Raw genomic sequence first — 22,004 nt, 5'->3', positions numbered from 1 at the left:
TTGTGTTCAGGAGTTTTTCCGGCGCAGGGGGGAGTAAAGTTTGAATTGGTTCTAATGAACTGTCGACTAATTTCCATCCCCAGTCTTTTGGATCTAGCTGATAACCAAGCCACACTTGAACTTGGTAATATACCCGAAAAAGATGTTGATGAGCAGCCGCTGAGGTTGGAGGAAGACAAGATAACTGCACTTGTTTTTTGTTTCGAGTACTTTTAAAAAAACATGCATATCGAAACTTATCTAAGCATGTAGTTTTCTTAGGCGCTCCATACAAGAGAGAAGAAAGCTAATTCTGTTGGAAATAACTTCTTGTGGAGTTGACTTAGTTTTTTTAAAAACTTCAGCACATTCAAGTAAATCTTGTTTTTCAAACATTTTAAAAACAGTCGTTTTACCCCTCCTGAAAAATGCAGATGTCTTATCACAGCCAGTTATTGCGTGTAAAAATAGTATAAATATGATTTTGACATTTTGCAAAAGTAGATAAACTTTTCGATGAATATATTTCCGAGTGGTGTTGAGTTTTTCCAGGTTTAAAAAAAAGATAGTTTTTTCGATTGGAGTTCTACCAGTGAGTAATACGAGCAAGTCTACATCTTCACCTACAACAACAGTTGTATTTGTTAAATTGAATTGCTCTATGGCTGTTTCAATTATCATTACGTCAGCATTATTATTAGCTTGTTTTACCGATATATTTTCAGCAATAAACTTATTTTCAGAATTGAAATGAACCGGGATTTGTTGTGAGTATTTGCAAGAAATTTCTGTTGAGTAGTGGATACTGTCATAGATTGATCAAATAAAATATTAGAACATGAAGATGTTGCTGAAGTTCTACGACGTTGTTCTGCAGCTTTAATATTTCTCGTAAAATCATTATAGTCATCAAATACGACAGTAACTCTGGGACCAAAAAAATGACGCCGTATATATCAATTTACTATTTTTGTTGGGATTAAGCCGTAAAATTCAAATAATTCTTATTATTTCCGCGTTACATTAACTTTGTAAAGATTTTTTTGTTGGCACTGTAATATAATACAGCTTATACATTGCATCCCTCGGTAGACCGCAAGCTGTATAGTAGAAACATTATCATATTTATAATCTTATATTATTATGTGTAATATAAGTTAAGTTGACCGATAGAATATTATGTTTACTTGTATTACAGTCTCAATGATGTATAAATGTATATACCTGGTGTACTAATAGATAATATATTATGACGATTAGAAGTCTTTCAACTCTTTGAATCGTTGTATCTCAAAAACAGTGGCTCTTAAGAAAAAAACTATGAAGATACTTTTTATAGATAATTATCTAACCTACATTTTTTGTTAGAGCTAATTTTACGATAAAACTTACCGTTTCGCTGGAAATCGCTAAAGACCATATTTGGTGACCTTTGACCCCGCGTAAATTTTTTAGCACGGGTCGGATTTATGAGGACTTTTTAGATTTCATTTATCATGGTATTTTGAACAATCCTGCCAATTTTCAGCTTGATGGTAATTATTGTAGCCTCACTCCTATTTTTGAGTCTAACTAGACCGGTCTAATTATATCGAAACATATTTCTTATCGCTCGGTGTGGAATTTTGACAGGACTAAAATCGTATTTGGTATCACTCAAAAATCGTGACGAAAGTGGTAACCTTGCGGTATACCGTAACATACATATCATCTATCCACTTATTTTAACTTTCTTAGTAAACTATAATAAAATCACAATAAAGATGCCCTAGAAATAAACAAACCAAGACATTTGAATGTTATGAAGAGCACTCTCGAATAATGATTTACAATGTATAAACTTATATATAAACAATGTAAAATGTATTATATCATATCGTAAATCATGATTTCGGAGTACTCCTTGTAACATGTAACATTCAACGTGCCTTGGTTTGTTTATTTCTAGAGCATCTTTATTGTGATTATAGTATAAGTACAGATCCCGAAATTATCTATTGTTTGACTGGTTTCAAGGTGATATCAAGTATAAATCCCGAATTTTAAATTATTGGCTAGGCTTCGGGGTGGTTTCGACCCTATAGTGGTCTTTTTTTCAGTTTTCGAAAAAAAAAAAAAATAGAGCGGCACATGCTTTTATACTAAAACTAAAAATAGATTCCGAATTTCCCAAAGCTAAGCTAAATCTAAATTATTTTTTTTAAATAAAATAGAATTAAATCAGATTGTATAAAATAAAATATAATTAAATAAAATTTAATGAAATTAATTAAACGAAATAAAATTAAGATAAGATCACTAGTAAGATGCATATTATACTGTTTCGGAGTTTCGGTATTTATTTCCAAAATCTCTCATTCTCAAAAAAAATGAATTTATTCCAACCTTTACGTGCTTACCATAAAATTAAAGTGCTTATTATGCAAATATCAAATATAAGTGCTTATATTGCAAATAGCAAAGATAGCTAGTCAAAATGTTTAAGCAATACATAATAAAAATAAAGTGTTTTATTTATAACAGCGACACACCTAGGAATTAAAAAAGTTTCTATGAAAGAGATGAGATATCTAATATTATGCTCCAAGACTTTTTTTATAGTATAGTATAATGAAACTATATACACAAAAGATAATGTTTTAGTAAACTGAAAATTAATTTAATAATTTTGTAAATATTTTTGCCTATATTTTTGGGAATTTCAAATTTAATCTGACAGCAAATAAATATTAACAACGAAAAATCTGGTTTCATTGTTAATTTTCGTAGAAACAAATTTAAGTGCTGGCTAGACAAGGTAGATTAGATTACTGACTACTTTGTACTTTGTTAACATAAAACTGTTATATTTACACAACAAAAATGATATCTAATCTACAAATCTTTTAGATATATTTTGGAGCCAAAAACTAAACGAATATGTTTTCATTTTCTCATCTCTCTTGGCCTTCCTGTTTTATAATAGGCGATAAATAAATGCTAGAATTGTCAAACTCGAAAACATGAAACGACGAAAGTGCTTAAAAACAGAAGAGGAAGAAAAAATGTTAAGAAGTGATATAAATGTAGATACTTATACTACAGTAAAATGTCTAAATGCGATAGCGGGATGGAGAAGGACAACACCTAACGGGAGAGAGAAAACGTATAGTGAATCTAAAATAACAATTTTTATAGGAATACAGAGAAATTATTATAACTTAAACTGTGCTAAATACAAAACCTACAGATACAAAGTTGGAGAAAACTACTCCACAAGTTTAATATCATGGACCTTGAACGAAATTATGTGCAGAATATTTAAAGCATTTGGGATGACAAAAATGAGTACCTGAGAGGAATGAAGAATAACCTACTAACCTAGAGGTAGGTACTGACCACCATCAATCTCGAAATCTACAATACTTAGGACACATTGTGCGAAATGGATCCAGATATACCTAGGTACCCTCCTTCAAGCCATCCTGCAAGTAAAAATATTTGGAAAGCGAAGTCCAGGAATAAGAAGAAAATCCTGGTTGAAGAACCTCAGATTTTCCGCTCTGCTGCAAATAAAATAAAGATTGCCATGATGATCGCCAGAATTCGTCAAACATAGGCACATCAAGACGAAGAAGAGGAATCAAAGATATATACATTTTTGTTAAAATATCATTATATCAACCAGTGCTACAAGGTAGTGAAAAGCCGAGGAAAAGGTATAAAATCTGATTAAAAAAAACTACAAAATGTATAAAACCTGAAGTAAAAAAACAAAATGTTTTGGAAATTGCTTTAAATTGCTGTCCTGTAAACTAAGCAAAGTACGGAAATTACTGGAAGAGCAAGACTAGCATGGGAAGGATTTGTTTGGTTGGATACTAAATTTAAGAACCGCAAAATACCCCCATACTCTAGGAGCAAAGTGTTTAACAGTGATGTCCTTCCTATCTTGACATATGGATGTCAAACATGGACCCTAACCAAGGCAAATATGAATAAACTAGCCACAACAGAAAGAGCAATGTTAGGTATACCACTGTCAGCTGTCAGATAAAAAGAGGAACGACTGGATAAGGTAAAAAACAAAAGTTGAGAGTTGAGGACATAACAACAAAAATTATCATATCAAACTTAAATGGAGCTTCGCGGGCCACACTGGTACACTGCTAGACAAAAAGACCAACGTTGGAACGCAACAACACAACATTGGAGACCTTACGAAAGTAAACGACAAAGAGGAAGACCACAGATCAGATGGCTCGATGATATGTATTAAAAGAATAGCCGAAACAAATTTTAAATTGTGTTGCTTGCAATGGAGAACGATGGAAGAAGTTGGGCGAGGCATATGTCCAAACGTGGACGATAGAAGGCTAAGAAGAAAGCAGAAACTAAGTTAAAGAAAGTTTGTTCAATGTACTTCATATTAGTTGGTTGGTATATACAGGGGTGGGCAAACTTTTTTTAGAAGAAAGGGCCACAAAATGTTTTTTGTCTATTACCGAGGGCCGCAATACACTGGCGGATCCATAATTTTTTTGGGAGTGGTGGTCATGGAACTTGAGGATGATTTAATTACTTTTCTCTGATGCAAGGTCACTTACCACCCCTAGGCTAAGTAGGTTTTCAATTTTATTTTTTGGATGAGCCTATTTTTTTTGTGTGACATCTCTCCGTTTTTCTTTTTTTTTTTAGAATTATTGAATTAATATTAGTTGTAGTTTGGAGGGGGAGGTCATGCCCCCTCTGGATCCGCCACTGCCGCAATATTTGTTACCTTAACATGTTCGAATTTTTAACTTTTTACTAATTTTGTGTAAGGGAAGGTAATTTACGAATTTTGTTTGAAATTATGGTAGAATTATTTTATTTTTAATTAAATAAACATATTTAGTACAATTACAAGAGTACATAAACAAGTATTTAGTACATAAACAAAAGAATTTTAAAAAATGAGTCAAGTGTGACAAAATTTTACAGACGACTCAGAAAAAAAAAAGATTTTGCAGTAAATATAATTGGATCATATGAAACAAAAAATTCAAAAATATTGTATTAGCATGACTTTCTTGAGGTAACGCTCCCGAGTTTTTTTTAGTTTTAACGATGTTTGAGATTTTAATATCACCCAGAATTCAAACCAACGAAATTTTTTGTAAAAAATGGTGAAAATCGACATATTTATTTTATAATCAACTATTCTAAATGAGAAATAAGCCACAATTTAACTAAAAAAATGATTTTATTTACGTTTCGACGTCCAAATCGGATGTCGTTGTCAAAATACAAAATATTAATAAATTAAACAAAAATGTTGTTGCTAAGTAACAATTATTTTTAATGAAATTGTGGCTCTTATTTTCCATTTAGAATGGTTGATTACAAAAATGCCACAAAGAAATAGCTTCAGAACAATATTTATTTTAAACAAAAAATAAGCCTAAAACAAAAAATATCTCGACAGATTTACCTCATCAATGTCTAAAGAAAATCTATGAAAAATTTCAGGTGGATCTGTCAAGTAGCTTTTGAGTTACAATGTCCACCGCTTTTGAGGCTGTGGACATCGTAAGTTTTGAGAGAGTTCTTGCGGAGTTTTGAGAAAAACGCGTTTAAAGTTTTGAGAAGTTTTATTTTCGATTTCTTTTTTTGGCTGTCAAATCGTAAAGTGATGCACATCGGAATATCGGTTTTTGATTTGCAGAGTAATTTACAAAAGAGAAGGGAACAGCTGTTGAACCTTTCTCACTACGCTCAAGCTGTTGCAAAGCGAGTCGAAGGTAGGGATATTAAACATGTTGTTTTTGCGGTAATTTTACTTCGGAGACTATTCCTGAAGTTATATACTTTCGTTTAAAATACTAAAATAATCGAAATTTTCAAACCACATCTCTCCCCCTTAAATAACATTCTCACTTATTTAAGCATGCTTTCCTTGGGGCATCTTATGCAATTTACTATTTTATTTGGGAATATGCCACAATTTAAGTTTGACATTAAAATTGTTTGACGTTTCGATTTCCCTTCGATTGATCTTGATTCCCTTCATTGTTTTTGTTTTCGGTGAAATAATTAATTAATAAAAAATATTATTAAATATATTATTTATTATTTGCAAACTTACAATAATATTAATTTATTAAAATATGAAAAACGAACTTTAATGTCTTTTTTCTACAACCGTGTTAAAAATGCAATTTTTAGCACTCCATACGAGCGTTAAAAATGCTACTTTAAGGCAAGGCACTAGTGTTTTAAAAAAAATTTAAGGCACTGCAGTTCGTATTGACCGTATAGGCAATTTTGATGTAATGTCAAAAAAATATAAAAATGGAATGTCAGTCAAGTTCAAGTAAAAGTTTTTGTAAATATTGTCCTGTAATTATCTACGTTTGTAGAAAAATATTGTATGACATGCGTCTTAAAAAGTACATTTTTAAGGCACTCATGTGAATTGCAGAACTCGCTATCGCTCATTCTGCAAACTTTCACATTCACATGCGTGCCTTAAACGTGTACTTTTAACACTTATATCATAAATAACTATTATAAAATTTTATTGTAGTTTAGTTTTATATCCTCGTTCATGATTAACCTCGAACCTTGTAAAATTTCGGGTGTAAACTTTGTGGTACCAATTCCGGTCCTCAATGGATAGTTATTTATGTTCATTATTCAAAATGTTTGTTCACAAAAAATGCCGAACTATAAATTTAACTATGTTGTACTTTCGAACATTTGCAAAGATTTGTAAAATACAAAAAATATACAAATTAAATCTATAATTTCTAGTTGAATATAAACTGGTAGAACTTTTACAAACTCAATTTGAACTGAAAAATGATTTCTTAGAAGTGATAAGGAAAATGATATACATATCTATAATAGTTTGAATTTCATTTTAAAAGTTTCAATTTGCGTTCAAAACTAGCCGCTTTTCATTTCTAAACATAAAGCAATTTCCTCCCTTAATTCACAGCATTTTTAAGAACCTTCTCTAAAACTTAAACATCGAAGATAATTGTCGATTGTGGTATAAAACATCAGTATATTCTGCTTCTAACTCTTCGAAAAATGCTATGAATGCACGATGATTTAATCTTCTTGATCTTGAACGAATAAAATTAACAATATTGGTTACAATTGAAATGACGTTGTCTACTTGCAAAACATTTTTACATAATACCTAGTCTGGAAATTGTTTATGAACTTAATCTTTAAGTTTTCTCAACATTATAACGCTGTTTCTCTTAAATTTGGTGCTCCGTCAGTTGTTACATTTACTACGTGGTAACGGGTTAATTTAAAATTTTTCAAACCGTTCCTGATTACTTAAAAAATATCGTTTCGATTTGTTGAAATTTCATGGATTTCATTGAGGGGGCCGACAACATTCTGTGCCGGAAACTCAAATAATTGCCCACGTTATGTTGAAAATTTGCGGAAAAATCACCCGCTGCGAAAGTGTTAATTAATAGCTGCATTATCTATATTTATTTATTAATATTAGCAATAATTTATGAAAATCTTTAAATGAAAATAATTTACTTTTTTCCGCGGGCCGCAAAAAAATGTATAAAGGGCCGCATGCGGCCCACGGGCCGCACTTTGCCCACCCTTGGTATATAATCAGCAAAAGAAAAAAATTCTTATAATTTTGTAATTTTTTACACATTTAGAAGTTAGATTTTTCACAAACAGCCCAAGATATTATGAAAAAATAATTAAACAAATAGGTCCAACCAACAAATATGTAGGAAAGGGCTGTTTCCAATTAAAATCTATCGAAAAAGAAACGTGGGGATCGATTTACAGCTTCCCGACCAATCCTCGTAACCACTACCACCTTCCACAACACCTTAATATAAACAAAAATAAGAATGATTGCTTGCCGGCCAATACAACGCGTAGGCGTAGGATTATGTAAACAAAAATATTTGAAAAATGATGTGCATGAAATTCGTCCATGCATCAAAAGCTGTGCAGCGCACTATTTTGCTAGATCTCCCCCATCCCGATATTTTCATTTCGATTTCGAGCCCTCAGTGCACTCCGCACTCAGTGAGTTCATTCGTTTTCAGTCGTACTAGTGTGTGAACGTTGTTGTATTTCCATTGCATCGGTCGGCATAGTTTAGTTGTTTCTCACGGTACTCTATCGAGGGAAAATACATCGTGTGAACCGAAAACTGTTGGGCAGGAAGTGGCCTATTAACGAAACAGATCTGTTTCTGTGTGAAAATTTCGGAAATTTTTTTAAACTGGAAGAATTCATGACACATATTGTAAAATGGTTGTGGACCAAATTGTAAGTTTGTTTTGAATATTCGACTTACTTGAAATAATTGTAGAAAAATATTTTGTTTTTTATGGGATTAACTACCTAGACTTGTTTGTTTACAAATTTGTTTTTACTAATTATTGTAAAACTTAATGAGTTTTATCTTTATTTACAATCTAAAGTTTTATAATACTTTAAAGGCATTGGGAACATAAAATAAAAGTTTAGTAGAACATAACAATCACTCCAACATCTTAATTTTTGTACCGAGTCTCTTTTCATTCCTGTATTTATTTTTATAATTATTGTCTTAAATTTTCTCATTACTGAAATGTTTGTGAATTGTGTAATTTGAGTTCGTTTTGCAATAATAACTATGTAAGTAAATACCTACATACCCAGCTAAATATTTTTGTCTTTGCTTATTTAGATTATTTTTATAAATGTCATCTGAATATAATTTATTTTTGATCTTACTACCTGCTCAATTTGTAAAATTATTGAGCCCATGAGGTGTTCATCAGTTTATCGCTATTTTCCAGTGCTTTTCAATGTTTTTTAGGTCGTGAAGGTTTCATTTTACTTAGGTCTTTTGAAAACGGTCTCTCTTACCAATTTTCTGTCACAATTTCTTAAATATTTAACATTCTAAATTGAGGAGCTTTGATATTGATTCTCAATTCCAGCAACTTTAACAAACCTAGTTCCATAACACTAATTTTGTAAAAATTATATTGCTTTGTGATCTATTTTCCTTAAAAACCTATCTAAAAGAAAAACCAATACAACTTTTGTATAATCCTATAATGCGACATATTTAGTGTGCCTGATCTGGTGATCTTATATCCTATGCACAATTTACTTAATATTACGTATACACAATACAGTAATAATAAATTATATTAATCCCTCTCTTATATGAAAAACCAACAACAAATAATGTAATTGTGTACCATCTATGCAATTTGTACAGTTCTCGTAATGTTCCATTGTAACGTGTGACAGATGTTCATTAATTCTTTCTGTGTATCACCTGGAGCTCAGTCCCATATACAATTCATCATTTCACAAATCGATAGAAACTGGGGTGGATTTTTTTATATTTTTCTGAATCTGTTTAAATGTGTCGTCCAATAAAGTAATAAAAATCTCTTGATATTAATTACTTAATTAAAAAACAGTGGTTTCATAATATTGTCATATTGTAGTCCATCAAAATTTTATGGATTTGTTTTTTTATGTTAATGACTATGACTATTCATTTAGCTATAAAAAATGATGCAGTACTTACTCATTACTATTACTAAGAACTTATTTTTATTCAATTATTTATGCAAGTTTCTAATTTTCAACTTGTTTGACAGGATGTTTTATGTCTTTATTTATAAACACTGAGCTAATACAGATCATCTGACAATTTGGCAATGATTATGTATAGGCAAAAATTTTGTCATGTAATGTATGTTGAAGGCAAGTTATTGAGACTACAAATATACGTACATCGTACATAATATGTACATAACTTAAATATATATGTAAAATTAGTCAAGTGACTTATTAGTTCTATTAATGATAACATGTTATCACGCATTAATCAAAACTAGCAAGTAATCCCATAAAAAATACATTTTTTTGAGGTGTCTATAGATATACTTACACATTTTTGCAAAGTTGTTTTCAATGTCAATTTTTTTTTGTTTCTCCATATTGTTTCCTGCAAAGTTTCACCAGCTACAAATGCAGTGTTCACCAACTTGAACACAAACCTACAAACATTTCCCCTGCTATTTTCTATCTTCAGTTGTTTTGTTTAATACTCTATTATTTCAATTCATGTGTATTACAACCATATTCTACTTTCTACTTATCTCAACATGCATCTTTTCATTTAGTAATTTCTTTCAAATAATGCATATATCTCTTGCATATTCCTGTGATTTGGTCGATCAACTTGTTGGGGATCTTCCTCTTGGTCTTCGGTCATCTAAATACCTTTTCTTGGATAATAAGTCTTTCGATGTTTTCTGTGTCTGCTCTCATAACATGTCCAAAGTATTTTAACTTTTGGAGATGGACTCTGTTGGAGAGCTCTTTGGTCACCTTCAGCTCATTTAAAATTGAATTATTTATCCTGTGGCCAGTCCACGGAATTCGTAACATTCTTCTACAACAGAACATTTCTGTGGCATCATCTTTCTTCTTTGTTTGCGCAAAATTCACATCCGTAATCCCTATGTCAGTATTGGGAATGTTACGCAGTTAACTATCATCATGGAATATTTGTAGGTAATAATAGAATAAACACCTTTTGCATGAAGACACCTCAAACAACTAACCTAAATACGAAAACTTATACTTCGAAGTGCTTATATAAAGAAGCAGTTACATCAATTGTACAGTTTTAGCATGTGTAAATATCAATGCTTGACGCAGTAACCAAGGGAAGCGAATACGTCCAACATTCACACTGTCAAAATTCCGATTTTAAAGGGAGAAGACTAAAATACCGGTTTTTGATATAGAGGGTTTAATCCTAAAGAGTTTGATGGTACTCTGCATAATTCCAACCTTCAAGTAAGCCAAGATGGGACTTGTTAATTGTAATTTAATGTCAGGTGGTTTGGGTATAACAATAGAAATAATAATTAACCTAAATATTGATTATCTCTAGCTTTAACATCTTGAAGTAATCTTTTCTTCCCAGTAACTATCACATGCAAGCAAAGCAATGCTTACACATATCAAAAGGGCCTGCTGGTTACGTTTTCTATCGGTACAACTCTTTTCCTATTAGTTTGCTTTGCTGTTCTTTTTGCTTTAAATAAAAGTTTATTTTCAATGGCTGATGACAGACCTTTACCATTTTATCAAAAAATTATTACTTTAGACTTGAGACAAAAATAGTCCACATCAAGGTCCATTTAATAATCCACGTTATTTCCATGTTATCGTCCTGTGTATTGGAGCATTGAAGAGGTAGTGGGCGGTTATTTTATCAAATTTGTATCCTTGTCTCTTTCCATAACGGTAAATTGGCATGCCATTTGTTTTTATGTTGTGTGATGTATTTTTTGTTCAATTTGAGGCTACTAGGAAACTAGGAACACCTCATGACCAACTTGCCTCTCTTTTTGATTTTAAGCTAGTACGATGTAAACATGTTCTTGGTAATGGACCTCTTGGTGTATTTTTTTTTGTTAACACAAAAGTGTTGTTGTCTCAGGAAATTTAGGTTACTAGATACCCCTCTTCTGGACCATATTCTTCTTAAGGTGCCTTCTCCATTACTGAAAGTTGGACATACCACATACCTGCAGTAGAGCTGTTCTTATTAGTATCGAATGTGTGTCCATGCCTATCCAGTCTCTCCATTCTTCAGCCAGGAGCATTTTCGTCTTCCTGGACCTCTTTATAGTGAAGTCTACCTGGACCGTATAAGTCCGTTTATATACTGAATAATTTAGTTTTCTCCTGCAGTACAAAATAAAAATAAATGAGATATATTCAGATCTTTTGAAAAACTTAAACAATTTAAGTTCTGGTACATTAAGTGGCAGAGACAAATTTTGTTCTGAAGAGTTTCCCAGATATCTAATCCAAACCACCTGAAATTAGAATCCATTTCATTTTCACGTAATGGTTAATTGTTTTCATCAGTTGTATGTATGTAGTTAACTTTACTCTTTTGTGTTCATATTATCATGTTATTAACTATTTTATACTAGTTTTTTTAGTTGTTACAGTATTTTGAGTAGTATCGTTGTGTTTAAAATTTGCTTGATGTTATTAGTTGGACGTGTTCTGCTATTTTAAATTTGGGTTTAATTGATAGATATTGCAAAAAATAAAAAAAAATTGGTTTATTCTTTTTGTAGCTATATTCTTTCTAGATTCTACAGGTGTTTCAAAAAAAGGTACCACCTACCGTCTTTAGGGCAAGGAGAAAAATTGGAAAATAATTGGTGTTTGCTTAGTAAAAAAATTTTGTAAACGCCATCCGTTTTATATATACAAGGCGTTAAAGAAAAACAAATTTTACCACATTTTTTACGATTTTGTCGAAACAACTGACAACCTTGTAATGAAATTTGGTCGGTTTTAAAAGGTAGTTATTGTGCATTTTTTGACATACAATAAAGAATTTTATATTCATCACTGCCGTGCATATGGGTGAATTGTCTGAATTTTTTGAAGAAAAAATAAATAGTACGCCACTGAGATATTTGAAATTAAAACCATAGTCGTCTAACCATAAAAATGAAAAAGGGAAGATTGATTTTTTGTCACAAATTGAACGAGTAACTCAAAAATGATTTTTAATTCGAAATATCTCAGTGCCGTACTATTTGTTTTCTTTAAAAATTCAGACCATTGCCCGCATGCCCTCCAATGATGAATATAAAATTCTTAATTGTATGTCAAAAAAGGCACAATAACTACCTCTTAAAATCCACCAAATTTTATTACAATGTTGCCAGTAGTTTCGGCAAAATTGTAAAAAATGTGTAAAATTTGTTTTTCTTCAACGCTCTGTATCTTGAAAATATGGCGTTACAAAATTTTTTTATTAAGTAAACCCCAATTATTTTTTAGTTTTTTACATATCCTAGAGACGGTGTTACCTTTTTTAAACACCCTGTATATTAGAATATTAAAACGTTCGTTCTTCTGGAAAATGCGTTAGTGTTTTTGTGTAGTCTTTGTGGAACTTGAAACTATGAGTCCAATCTAATTATTATCTGAAATTTTCATTGTACATAAAACGGACAAGGATAGCATTTCTTGATAATGGTTCTGGCAACAAAGGGAGCGTTCAAGTATTACGTAACGCGATTTTTGAAGATTTTTGACCCCCCCCCCCCCCAACCTGCGTTACGTAATACTTGAACGGACCCAAAAACAAAACGCTCATTCAAATGAGAAATTCAAGAAAAGTTGAAAATTCCTAATCTACATACAAATAATCCCCAATGTTTTAAAAATCAATATTATTGAAAAAGAGATTAAAATACTTCAATTTACTTTAGAAACAAGCCCTTGCACTTAACATAGTCCCACTATTATACAATTATGATGTTTCAAACCATTCGAAACTTCTTCAGGATGAATTTTCAGTATGTAATATTTGACATTAATATTGTAATATAATGAAAAAGCTAAATTTTAGTATGTAATATTTCTCTAATATATAAAACCAAACTTCAGTATAATATGCAATTTTCTATGTACTGGCCGAAAATATACCACCCAGAATTATTTTTGTACTGCTCAAAGTAATATCGTAAGACCAGCTGTTACTCACTCCCCTTTGTATTTTCGATCGGATCTCTTTATCATAGAACAATAACAAGGTCCCTAATTTTACGAACTCAAAATGAACGCCACATCCCATTGCTTTCTCCTCATTTTCATTCATGAATCTTGAAAATGACTTCACTATTCTCGAGACACTTCCTGTGTATATTGTCTATGAAACAACACAGATGACGAGTTTATGGCTGGTTCCTGGTAAAGTACCGGACTCGTGAATAAAAAACTACGCAGTTCTAGCGGTGGTTTTAGTTTCGCCCTGGGATGATTCATTGATGGATTTGGGAATATTGAAAATCCCTTGAAGGGTTAGCAGATCAGATCCGTACTATAAAATTTCTTGTGCACAACAGAATTTTCTTGATGCTTACTTAACATTTAAATACGGAAACGGAAGTTTTTTAATAAACCTAAAGTAATCTTTTCCTTTTATAGCTCTTCCAATATTTTTACGTCGTCTAATCATATAAGTGATTACTTCTTTGGCTTTTAAGGCTTGAAAGTGATTTGTTTACGCTTTACTGCTTCTTCCTATTGCGCAGTCTCCTTTGAAAGGTTGGCGATTCAAATGGCATTTGTAGCTTTGGAAACTGCTGCACGAAAAACGCTTTACTACGGAATATAAAATTCGTTTTAAACTATGTCCTTTCCATTTGTGGTTCTTCTTTTTGCATCGATTCATCATCATTGGCTCTACAACCCATGGTGGGTTTTGGCCTGTTCCAGAATTAGTTTCCATTTCTTTCTCTTCTTCGCCTTGGTTTTCCAAACACCTATAAGTCGTCTTCCACCTGGTCCTTAAATAGTGCTCTGGGCCTGCCTCTTTTCTTTGCTTCCTCCGTTCTTGTTTATGAATGTGTTTCGACGGCTCCATCTCGTTCATTTTCTCTAAGTGGCGTAGACATCACAGCCTGTTTATATTGGTGGACCTGCCAATATTAAACGGGCACCACACTCTCGGCGAAGTTAATTCGCCAAAGTTGACCGAAGTCCGAAGTGCCTCTCTACACACTCGTTCTACTTCGCGAGGAACACATTCAAGCGGTGCGATACCGACAAAGATCCCTTTGATTCGGACGCACCAGACCGACAGATTTTGGAAGTAGAACGAAGTTAGACAAAGTTACACAAGGTGGCCGTCTACACTCTCGTTCTTGTTGAACCTCGATCGACTTCGGCGAGAGTGTGGACGGCGTTTAAAACGGCACGAGAGTGTAGACGGTCACCTTGTCTAACTTTTGCCTAACTTCGTTCTACTTCCGAAATCTGTCGGTCTGACGCGTCCGAGTCAAAGGGATCTTTGTCGGTATCGCACCGCTTGAATGTGTTCCTCGCGAAGTAGAACGAGTGTGTAGAGAGGCACTTCGGACTTAATCAACTTTGGCGAAGTAACTTCGCCGAGAGTGTGGTGCCCGTTTTAGATTCACTATAAATGCGGTAAAGCTCAAAACTACAGCGCCTACGCCATAATCCGTTTTCTTGTACGCCTTTAAAAATATGGCTGATAATTTACGTTCACAATAGTGTAAGTTCTTTATTGATTTTTGTCATCGTCCACATTTCTGATGCGTAATTTAAGACGCTTCTGTTAATTTCTGCATTTACTGTATTACTTTGGTTGATATTCGAGCTTAGATCTAGATATTATATGAACTCTGTTACTCATTCAAAAGTACAGTAGACTAGTAGACTCGCGATTATCCGAGGTAACTGGGACCGTGACTACCTCGGATACGGAAAAACTCGGTTAACACTGAGATTGGTTATATTGATAGAAAAACACGTAAATAATCATAACTGTGGATATTTTAATGACAAAATTAATACAGTACTGTCTATAAATGATAAAAACATTTACCTTATCAATATTACTGTTTAAAAAAGTCTTTGATTTTGCATTAGCTTTATTCCTCTTTTTGATTTTTTGGTGGCGATGTTGCGCAAAGGTTTAAAATTGTAACCCACCTGTTATGACTTTTGCCTCGGTTAACCGAGGGGCTCGGATAACCGAGACTCGGATAACCGAGACTCGGATAACCGAGACTCGGATAATCGCGTCTACTGTATATGTTCCAGCCATTAGATCTTGGGGTTTTGCTACTTGCTTACTGTTTGTCACCTTCATATATGTACTTAGTTTTATTAGTGTGAATGAGTAGCCCCATTATTTTTGCTGCTGCTTCCAATACCGTGAACGATTGGACCAGGTCTGTCTTTCTTTTTTCGGATGTCATCCGCATACGCTATTATTTGTACACCCATAATACTATATTTGGTGTGGTGTTGCCATAAAATACAACACAAACACAAATGTTTATTGACGTGTATCCGCCTTTACAATTAATTGTCGTTTATTCCCGTAGAAAATTTACAGTGAAAAACCTATCACAAAAAAATAGTTTCAGAATTCAGCCTTTTTTGTAATGTCTCTGGATTTTTCTTTCTTTTGTTTAGATTTTTGGTGTTTATTATTTTCCGTTTGTTACTGTTCAGTGTTCGTGCTGTACCTAGGAAAATAATTTTTTTACTGCATAAAAATGGACGCATTTAGTGCCAATACCGCCCTGTTTGATCGACATAAATCTCTGAATGAATTACATGATTTCGAAAGCCCTGAAAGTACACACACCACCATATGGAAAATTTCGTAGGCCGATTTTTGTGGAATTCCATTTTACTTTTATAGCCTCAAGCACTCGCAATTCTGGAAAATTCCTTCATCTGAGTGCAGTGTTTATAGTTGGAAATATTGCAGCTACATGACGCAATAAATGCATGATTGAAATTTATTTCGGGTATTTCCAATATCTTAACGGAGTTAAAATGCAGTTCTGAGAATCAATGCAACTTACATAAAAAATATTCGGGTTTTTGGATCTGTACATAATTAAAAATTAAATAACTATTATACTCATCTTTATTTACAGTAATTTTTAATGGTAATAAAGTATTGTTGTATTAGTTATAATAATTCGTCTAATACACTACTTCGTCATTGTTATGTAATATACCAAAAAACTGTTCGTAATACAAATTTACGTAATATGTTAAAAAAAACTGTTACGTCTTATGTCAATAAAAGTGTTACGTCCTTTGTCAACAAAATTGTTGTCTCACAATAAGTTACTTCTAAATAAATAATCATTCCGCTGTAAAACGAAACAAGAGCCGTCTTATATTTCAGTTTGTCCAGAGAGGATCAAAATCACCCTAACCGGTTTCAAACCTTAATAGGTTATCATCAGGGAGTGCATATTTGATTATCTCTCAACAAACTAAAATTCAGGCTGCCAGTATCGATTCGCAACGAAATAACATGATGGTATGGATGTCGTGGCGACATCTGCTAAAAACAAGCGAAAGTTTTGCTTTAATAAAGTAATTAAATAATATTAAAAACAAAACTTTATTGGGGTCAATTTTCTGGTAACACCTTCGTGGTTTCTAAAATTTGCAAACCAACGAATTGCTGGAGCAAACAAGACAGGAGTTCGTTGGTTTGCAAATTTTAGAAACCAGAAGGTGTTATCAGAAAATTGGTCCCAATAAAGTTTTGTTCTTAATATTATTTAATAATTTTATTAAAGCAAAACTTTAGCTTATTTCTATAAAGCTTATCGTGTACAATTTTTAGTTGATACCGTCATATTTTTAATATCTGTACCATCTGTGAATAAGTCGATAAATCAAAAATACAAACTTTTCAGTATGGCCATTTTAAACATTTTATTAGTTTTTGAAGAATAAAAAATTTAAGTTCAGTTTCGTTTTCATAGAAATTGGTGGGTAATCATGCAACGAATGACGTACATAATTATGAGCTTTGAGCATGCCACTTTTACTTTAAAAAAATCTAACTTACCCACTTATTCACGCCAAATCTCTGTGGTCTTATTGAGTTACCGACTTATTGTACTTAGTGTAAATTTCCAGGACAAAAAATTCAACATTTTTTTATACTTTATTTCTTTATAAAAAGTAACATCAACGTTAATTGGAAAAAGAAACTAAAAAACTACTGATTATCTGCATCAAACTCTTCCAAATCAGGGTCCAAGTCTTGCATATCTGTAGTGGGCAAACGGTAAAAGTTATAAAAAACTTCATCGATGAGCGGCAAAAGATCAAGTAGGTCTTTCTTTTTCTCCTTGCTAATTGGCAGAAGCTTATCTGTTATTTGAGGCAATGTGTTTGGTACAAACTGTAGAAGCAGTTCTTGTACAACGTTAATGAAACGGGTTTGTCTACTGTTTTTTTGTACATGTCAAACATTTTAGCAATAGATAAGTCACTAGGCAAGTACTTTTTAGATGTCCTATTTCTGCAATAGTGGCTCTCATATTTAGAAAATGACAAAATGTGATCTTTGGCATTTTGAATTTCTTTCGCAGAGCGTTTATTACCTGATGGCGCAATTCCACGTCTATCAGGAGAAATAATTCCAGAAAATGCTTCTTTTCACCCACTATCTCAATAAATCCTTTAGTTTCGCCAAGGGTTGCAATGAGGCAAATTTTACAAATTGGCTTTTGTATACCAGCAATAATGACGCTATATTTATATGAACATCTATATTTTCTATATTTTTTTCTTGGTCCTAGCTTTTCTGTTTTCTTTGGATTAATGTTAATTAGAGAAGCAATATAGTTAGCCCTTCTGTCCCGACTTCCCAAGTTCCAATAATTTTGAAAACATTTACCCCGGTCTTCATCTGAAAACCTTTCATTAATTACATTTCATACGACATGCTTTTAACGGTCTCATATTTCTAGGTTTTACGACCTTTTCTTTTTCAGTAGTGTAACTTTTACCAGCATTTCTGAGTTCTTTACTTTCTTGTCTTTGCTTTCGTGTCCTTCCCTATTTCTTCTTTTTTTCTGTACTATTTGGCTCTTTTTCCACTGAAACATGGGGTGCGTTCGGACGACCACAGCGGCTGGATAGCTGAGCCAGCAGTAGCTGTCAGACGTCACCGCTGGAAGCCAGCCGCTGAGAGATTTACTAAGCTTTCCCTATCACGGCTGGATGCAACCACTCAGCCGATTTCTGCTGCCAGCCAGCCGCTATGGTCGTCCGAACGCACCCATGGTCTTGATCTTTTTTCTTTGTCTTGTAGGAATCTTTTCTTGTCCTGACGGACTAGACTTGACTTGAATATCTAGTTACTCCCGATTCAAATGTAAAACCCCCTACTATTTTGTTATGTTGATAAACAGGTAATTGAATATACCGAGAAAAATAAAGCAAAATGCAACGTGCCCAAGTGGGTCTTTCTGCATACATAGTTATTCACGGACTGAATATTATGTACCCGGATGGTAAAGTTAAGATACATTATTTCAAACAAATATTTAAAACTTCAATATTTGATAAGTCGATATACCGGTTCTGATACCTAATAAATCGTCAAATCCAAATATTCACGGGCTTCTACCAAGTAAGCTATTGCATATTTGAATTACTCATTTATTCACCTGACGGAATTGAAAGAGAACTATTTCAAGATTGAGATATCTTGTTTTTACGAAAATTTGACTTATCCACTTATTCACGGATGGTACAGATATACATATATTACTGATGTGGGTTCAATTGTCCACCTAATTAATATTCAGTTTTGCATCTTTTTGTTTAAAATACTTCCTGGAAAAATACGGCACATTATCTCGCGTAGTGAGTAGTAAGCACATTGCACGATTTTTATGTTAGTGTGATGAATGTGTTTTGTATTTCTGCTACATACTACTGTCTAGATCAGCGGTTCTCAAATTTTTTGAGTCATGTACCAACTACAGTTCTTTTATTATTTTTGGTACCACCTATATGTTTAGATTGTATTACCAAGACTTTACTAAGTACTACTATTTTAATTTTTTGTGTGTTTTGTGTATCACCTCAAATAGTGATATGTACCACCAGTGGTACATGTACCACAGATTGAGAACCGCTAGTCTAGATTTATTAACATTGTGTAAATTTTATACATATCTATATAAGAATTTTTTCAACGGCATCTGAATCCACCCCAAAAAAAATACCAAAAAGCATAAAAAATTCTAGCCCCAAATATATACAGAGAGAGTCTGTAAAGTGGAATAAATTCAATATCTCAAATACTAATTGTTTTTTTGGAAAATGCTCAGACCCGTCGATTAGTATTTCAAATTGTCCTTTTTGACATTCAATAAAAATGTATACAGGGTGTCCCAATTTAGAGATATGACGTCATCGTCGATTTTCTTAAATGGCAACACTGTCATTTTGATAGCTAATTTGATAGGGTTTGTAAAGTTATACATAACTGCAAAATATCAAATTTTTATTCTCTACCATTTACAAGATAATAGAAAATAACAAAGATATCTGTAATTTGGAATATATTCAATAATTAAAATACTAACTGTTTTTTTGAAAAATGCTCAGACCCGTCGATTAGTATATCAAATTGTCCTTTTTGACATATAATAATAATGTATACAGGGTGTCCCAATTTAGAGATATGACGTCATCGTTGATTTTCTTAAATGGCAACACTGTCATTTTGATAGCTATTTTGATAGGGTGTGTAAAGTTATACACAACTGCAAAATTTCAAATTTGTATTCTCTACCATTTAGATGATAATAAAAAATAACAAAGTTATGAAAAAGAAGTAATCAACTAATAATTGAATTTAATTATTTCAATAAATTAAGCAAAAACTCATAATGTTGCCCTCAATTATTGTCAAATTGTCAATGGGCAACGTTATGAGCATTTGCTTAATTGAAATAAATAAATTCAATTATTATTTGATTACTTCTTGTTTTTCATAACTTTGTTATTTTTTATTATCTTGTAAATGGTAGGGAATAAAATTTTGAAATTTTTCAGATGTGTATAACTTTACACACGCTATCAAAATGATAGTGTTGCCATTTAAGAAAATCAACGATGACGTCATATCTCTAAATTGGGACACCCTGTATACATTATTATTATATGTCAAAAATGACAATTTGATATATACTAATCGACGGGTCTGAGCATTTTTCAAAAAAACAGTTAGTATTTTAATTATTGAATATATTCCAAATTACAGATATAACTTTGTTATTTTCTATTATCTTGTAAATGGTAGAGAATAAAAATTTGATATTTTGCAGTTATGTATAACTTTACAAACCCTATCAAATTAGCTATCAAAATGACAGTGTTGCCATTTAAGAAAATCAACGATGACGCCATATCTCTAAATTGGGACACCCTGTATACATTTTTATTGAATGTCAAAAAGGACAATTTGAAATACTAATCGATTTTCCAAAAAAACAATTAGTATTTGAGATATTGAATTTATTCCACTTTACAGACTCTCTCTGTATATTGGAAATTGGTTTCCTTGTTTTTAAGGGTGTAAAGGTCAATCTTTTAGTGACTTATATCGTTGATTAAATACACGATTCGTGTATTCAATCAACGCTTATATCATCTAATATTGAGCGAGGTACATACTGTATATTTCCACCGGATGATCTGTACACAGACATTTTTCATAATCCTTAACTCTTCCTTTCAAATTATCTTCATTTTCTTCAGGTTCACTTTCTCATTTTATTCAAATTAGTTCGTAGCTCGTAAAATGTGTGTATAGATGCTAACCTCTTATAGGGCTTTTTGTTATGATCTTGCTCTGAAAAAACTCCCCAAAAACAAGTAGAAACAAGATGCCATAACAATACAATATGGAGAAACAAAAACGCGCGTATATGAAACGTGACCAGAAACTAGTGTGAGAGGTTTTACCTGGAAACAAGAGAAATGAAAATACTAAGAAGGAAAGACAGTAATAAAAAAGTACCGACATCAGAAGCACCTGCAGGATAGACAACATAGGCGATTGGGTGAAATTTCAAAAGGAAGAATGAAATTATAGTTACATTACCAGAATCTCAGAAACTAGAATATTTAGAGAATGCATTTTAAATTATCTAATTTCTGTAAATGAAACTTTGCTGGGAAATACTTCGCAATTCTGCGAAAAATAGAATAATTTAATCCTGGCTATCTAACATCTCACCTGACAAAACGATGTACCGTGGATGCTTACGCAGAATTGTAAGGGACCTTAAGAAGAAGAATAGTCCGAGGTAAATCACCATTCTGAAGAAGCATAGGTCGATCTAGAATGAGATGGAATGACGAGATTCCAATAGAATATACCTACCTAAAGAGGCAATGTTGAAAAAAAAAAATAGGTAATCAACTATTTTCAATGGGAAGGAAATAAGCCACAATTTTACCAAAAAAAACATGATTTTATTAACGTTTCGACGACCAAGTCGGGTGTCGTTGTCAAAATACAAAGTAATACTAGATTAAACAAAAATGTTGTTGCTTAAGAAAAAATTCTTCTAATAATTTATTTAATCTGACTCATTTATATCAGCAATTCAGGCATAATTATACATTTT

At 32.4% G+C, this 22,004-nt stretch overlaps 1 protein-coding gene across 5 annotated transcripts in view; it reads left to right on the top strand.

Moving 5' to 3' along the window:
- LOC114335598 (putative inhibitor of apoptosis) overlaps window positions 1-22,004 on the top strand; it is a 73,659-nt gene that overhangs the window by 37,013 nt on the left and 14,642 nt on the right. The window contains exons 1-2 of one of the 5 annotated variants that reach the window (XM_028285851.2): window positions 8,028-8,268; window positions 10,647-10,815. The exons of 2 other annotated variants lie outside the window; for them this stretch is intronic. In XM_028285851.2, the coding sequence (XP_028141652.1) occupies window positions 10,787-10,815 (29 nt within the window). In that variant the 5' untranslated portion in view covers window positions 8,028-8,268; window positions 10,647-10,786. Of the gene's footprint in view, window positions 1-7,966; window positions 8,269-8,500; window positions 8,620-10,646; window positions 10,816-22,004 lie in introns of those variants that run through there. 2 more of the 5 variants (XM_028285849.2, XM_050659630.1) reach the window with 2 other exon arrangements.

This window comes from Diabrotica virgifera, chromosome 1 (assembly GCF_917563875.1).
Source record: "Diabrotica virgifera virgifera chromosome 1, PGI_DIABVI_V3a".
Classification (NCBI taxonomy): Eukaryota; Metazoa; Arthropoda; class Insecta; order Coleoptera; family Chrysomelidae; genus Diabrotica; species Diabrotica virgifera.
The sequence above is the reverse complement of the archived record's forward strand: the minus strand, read 5'-3'. Positions and strand labels throughout refer to the sequence as shown.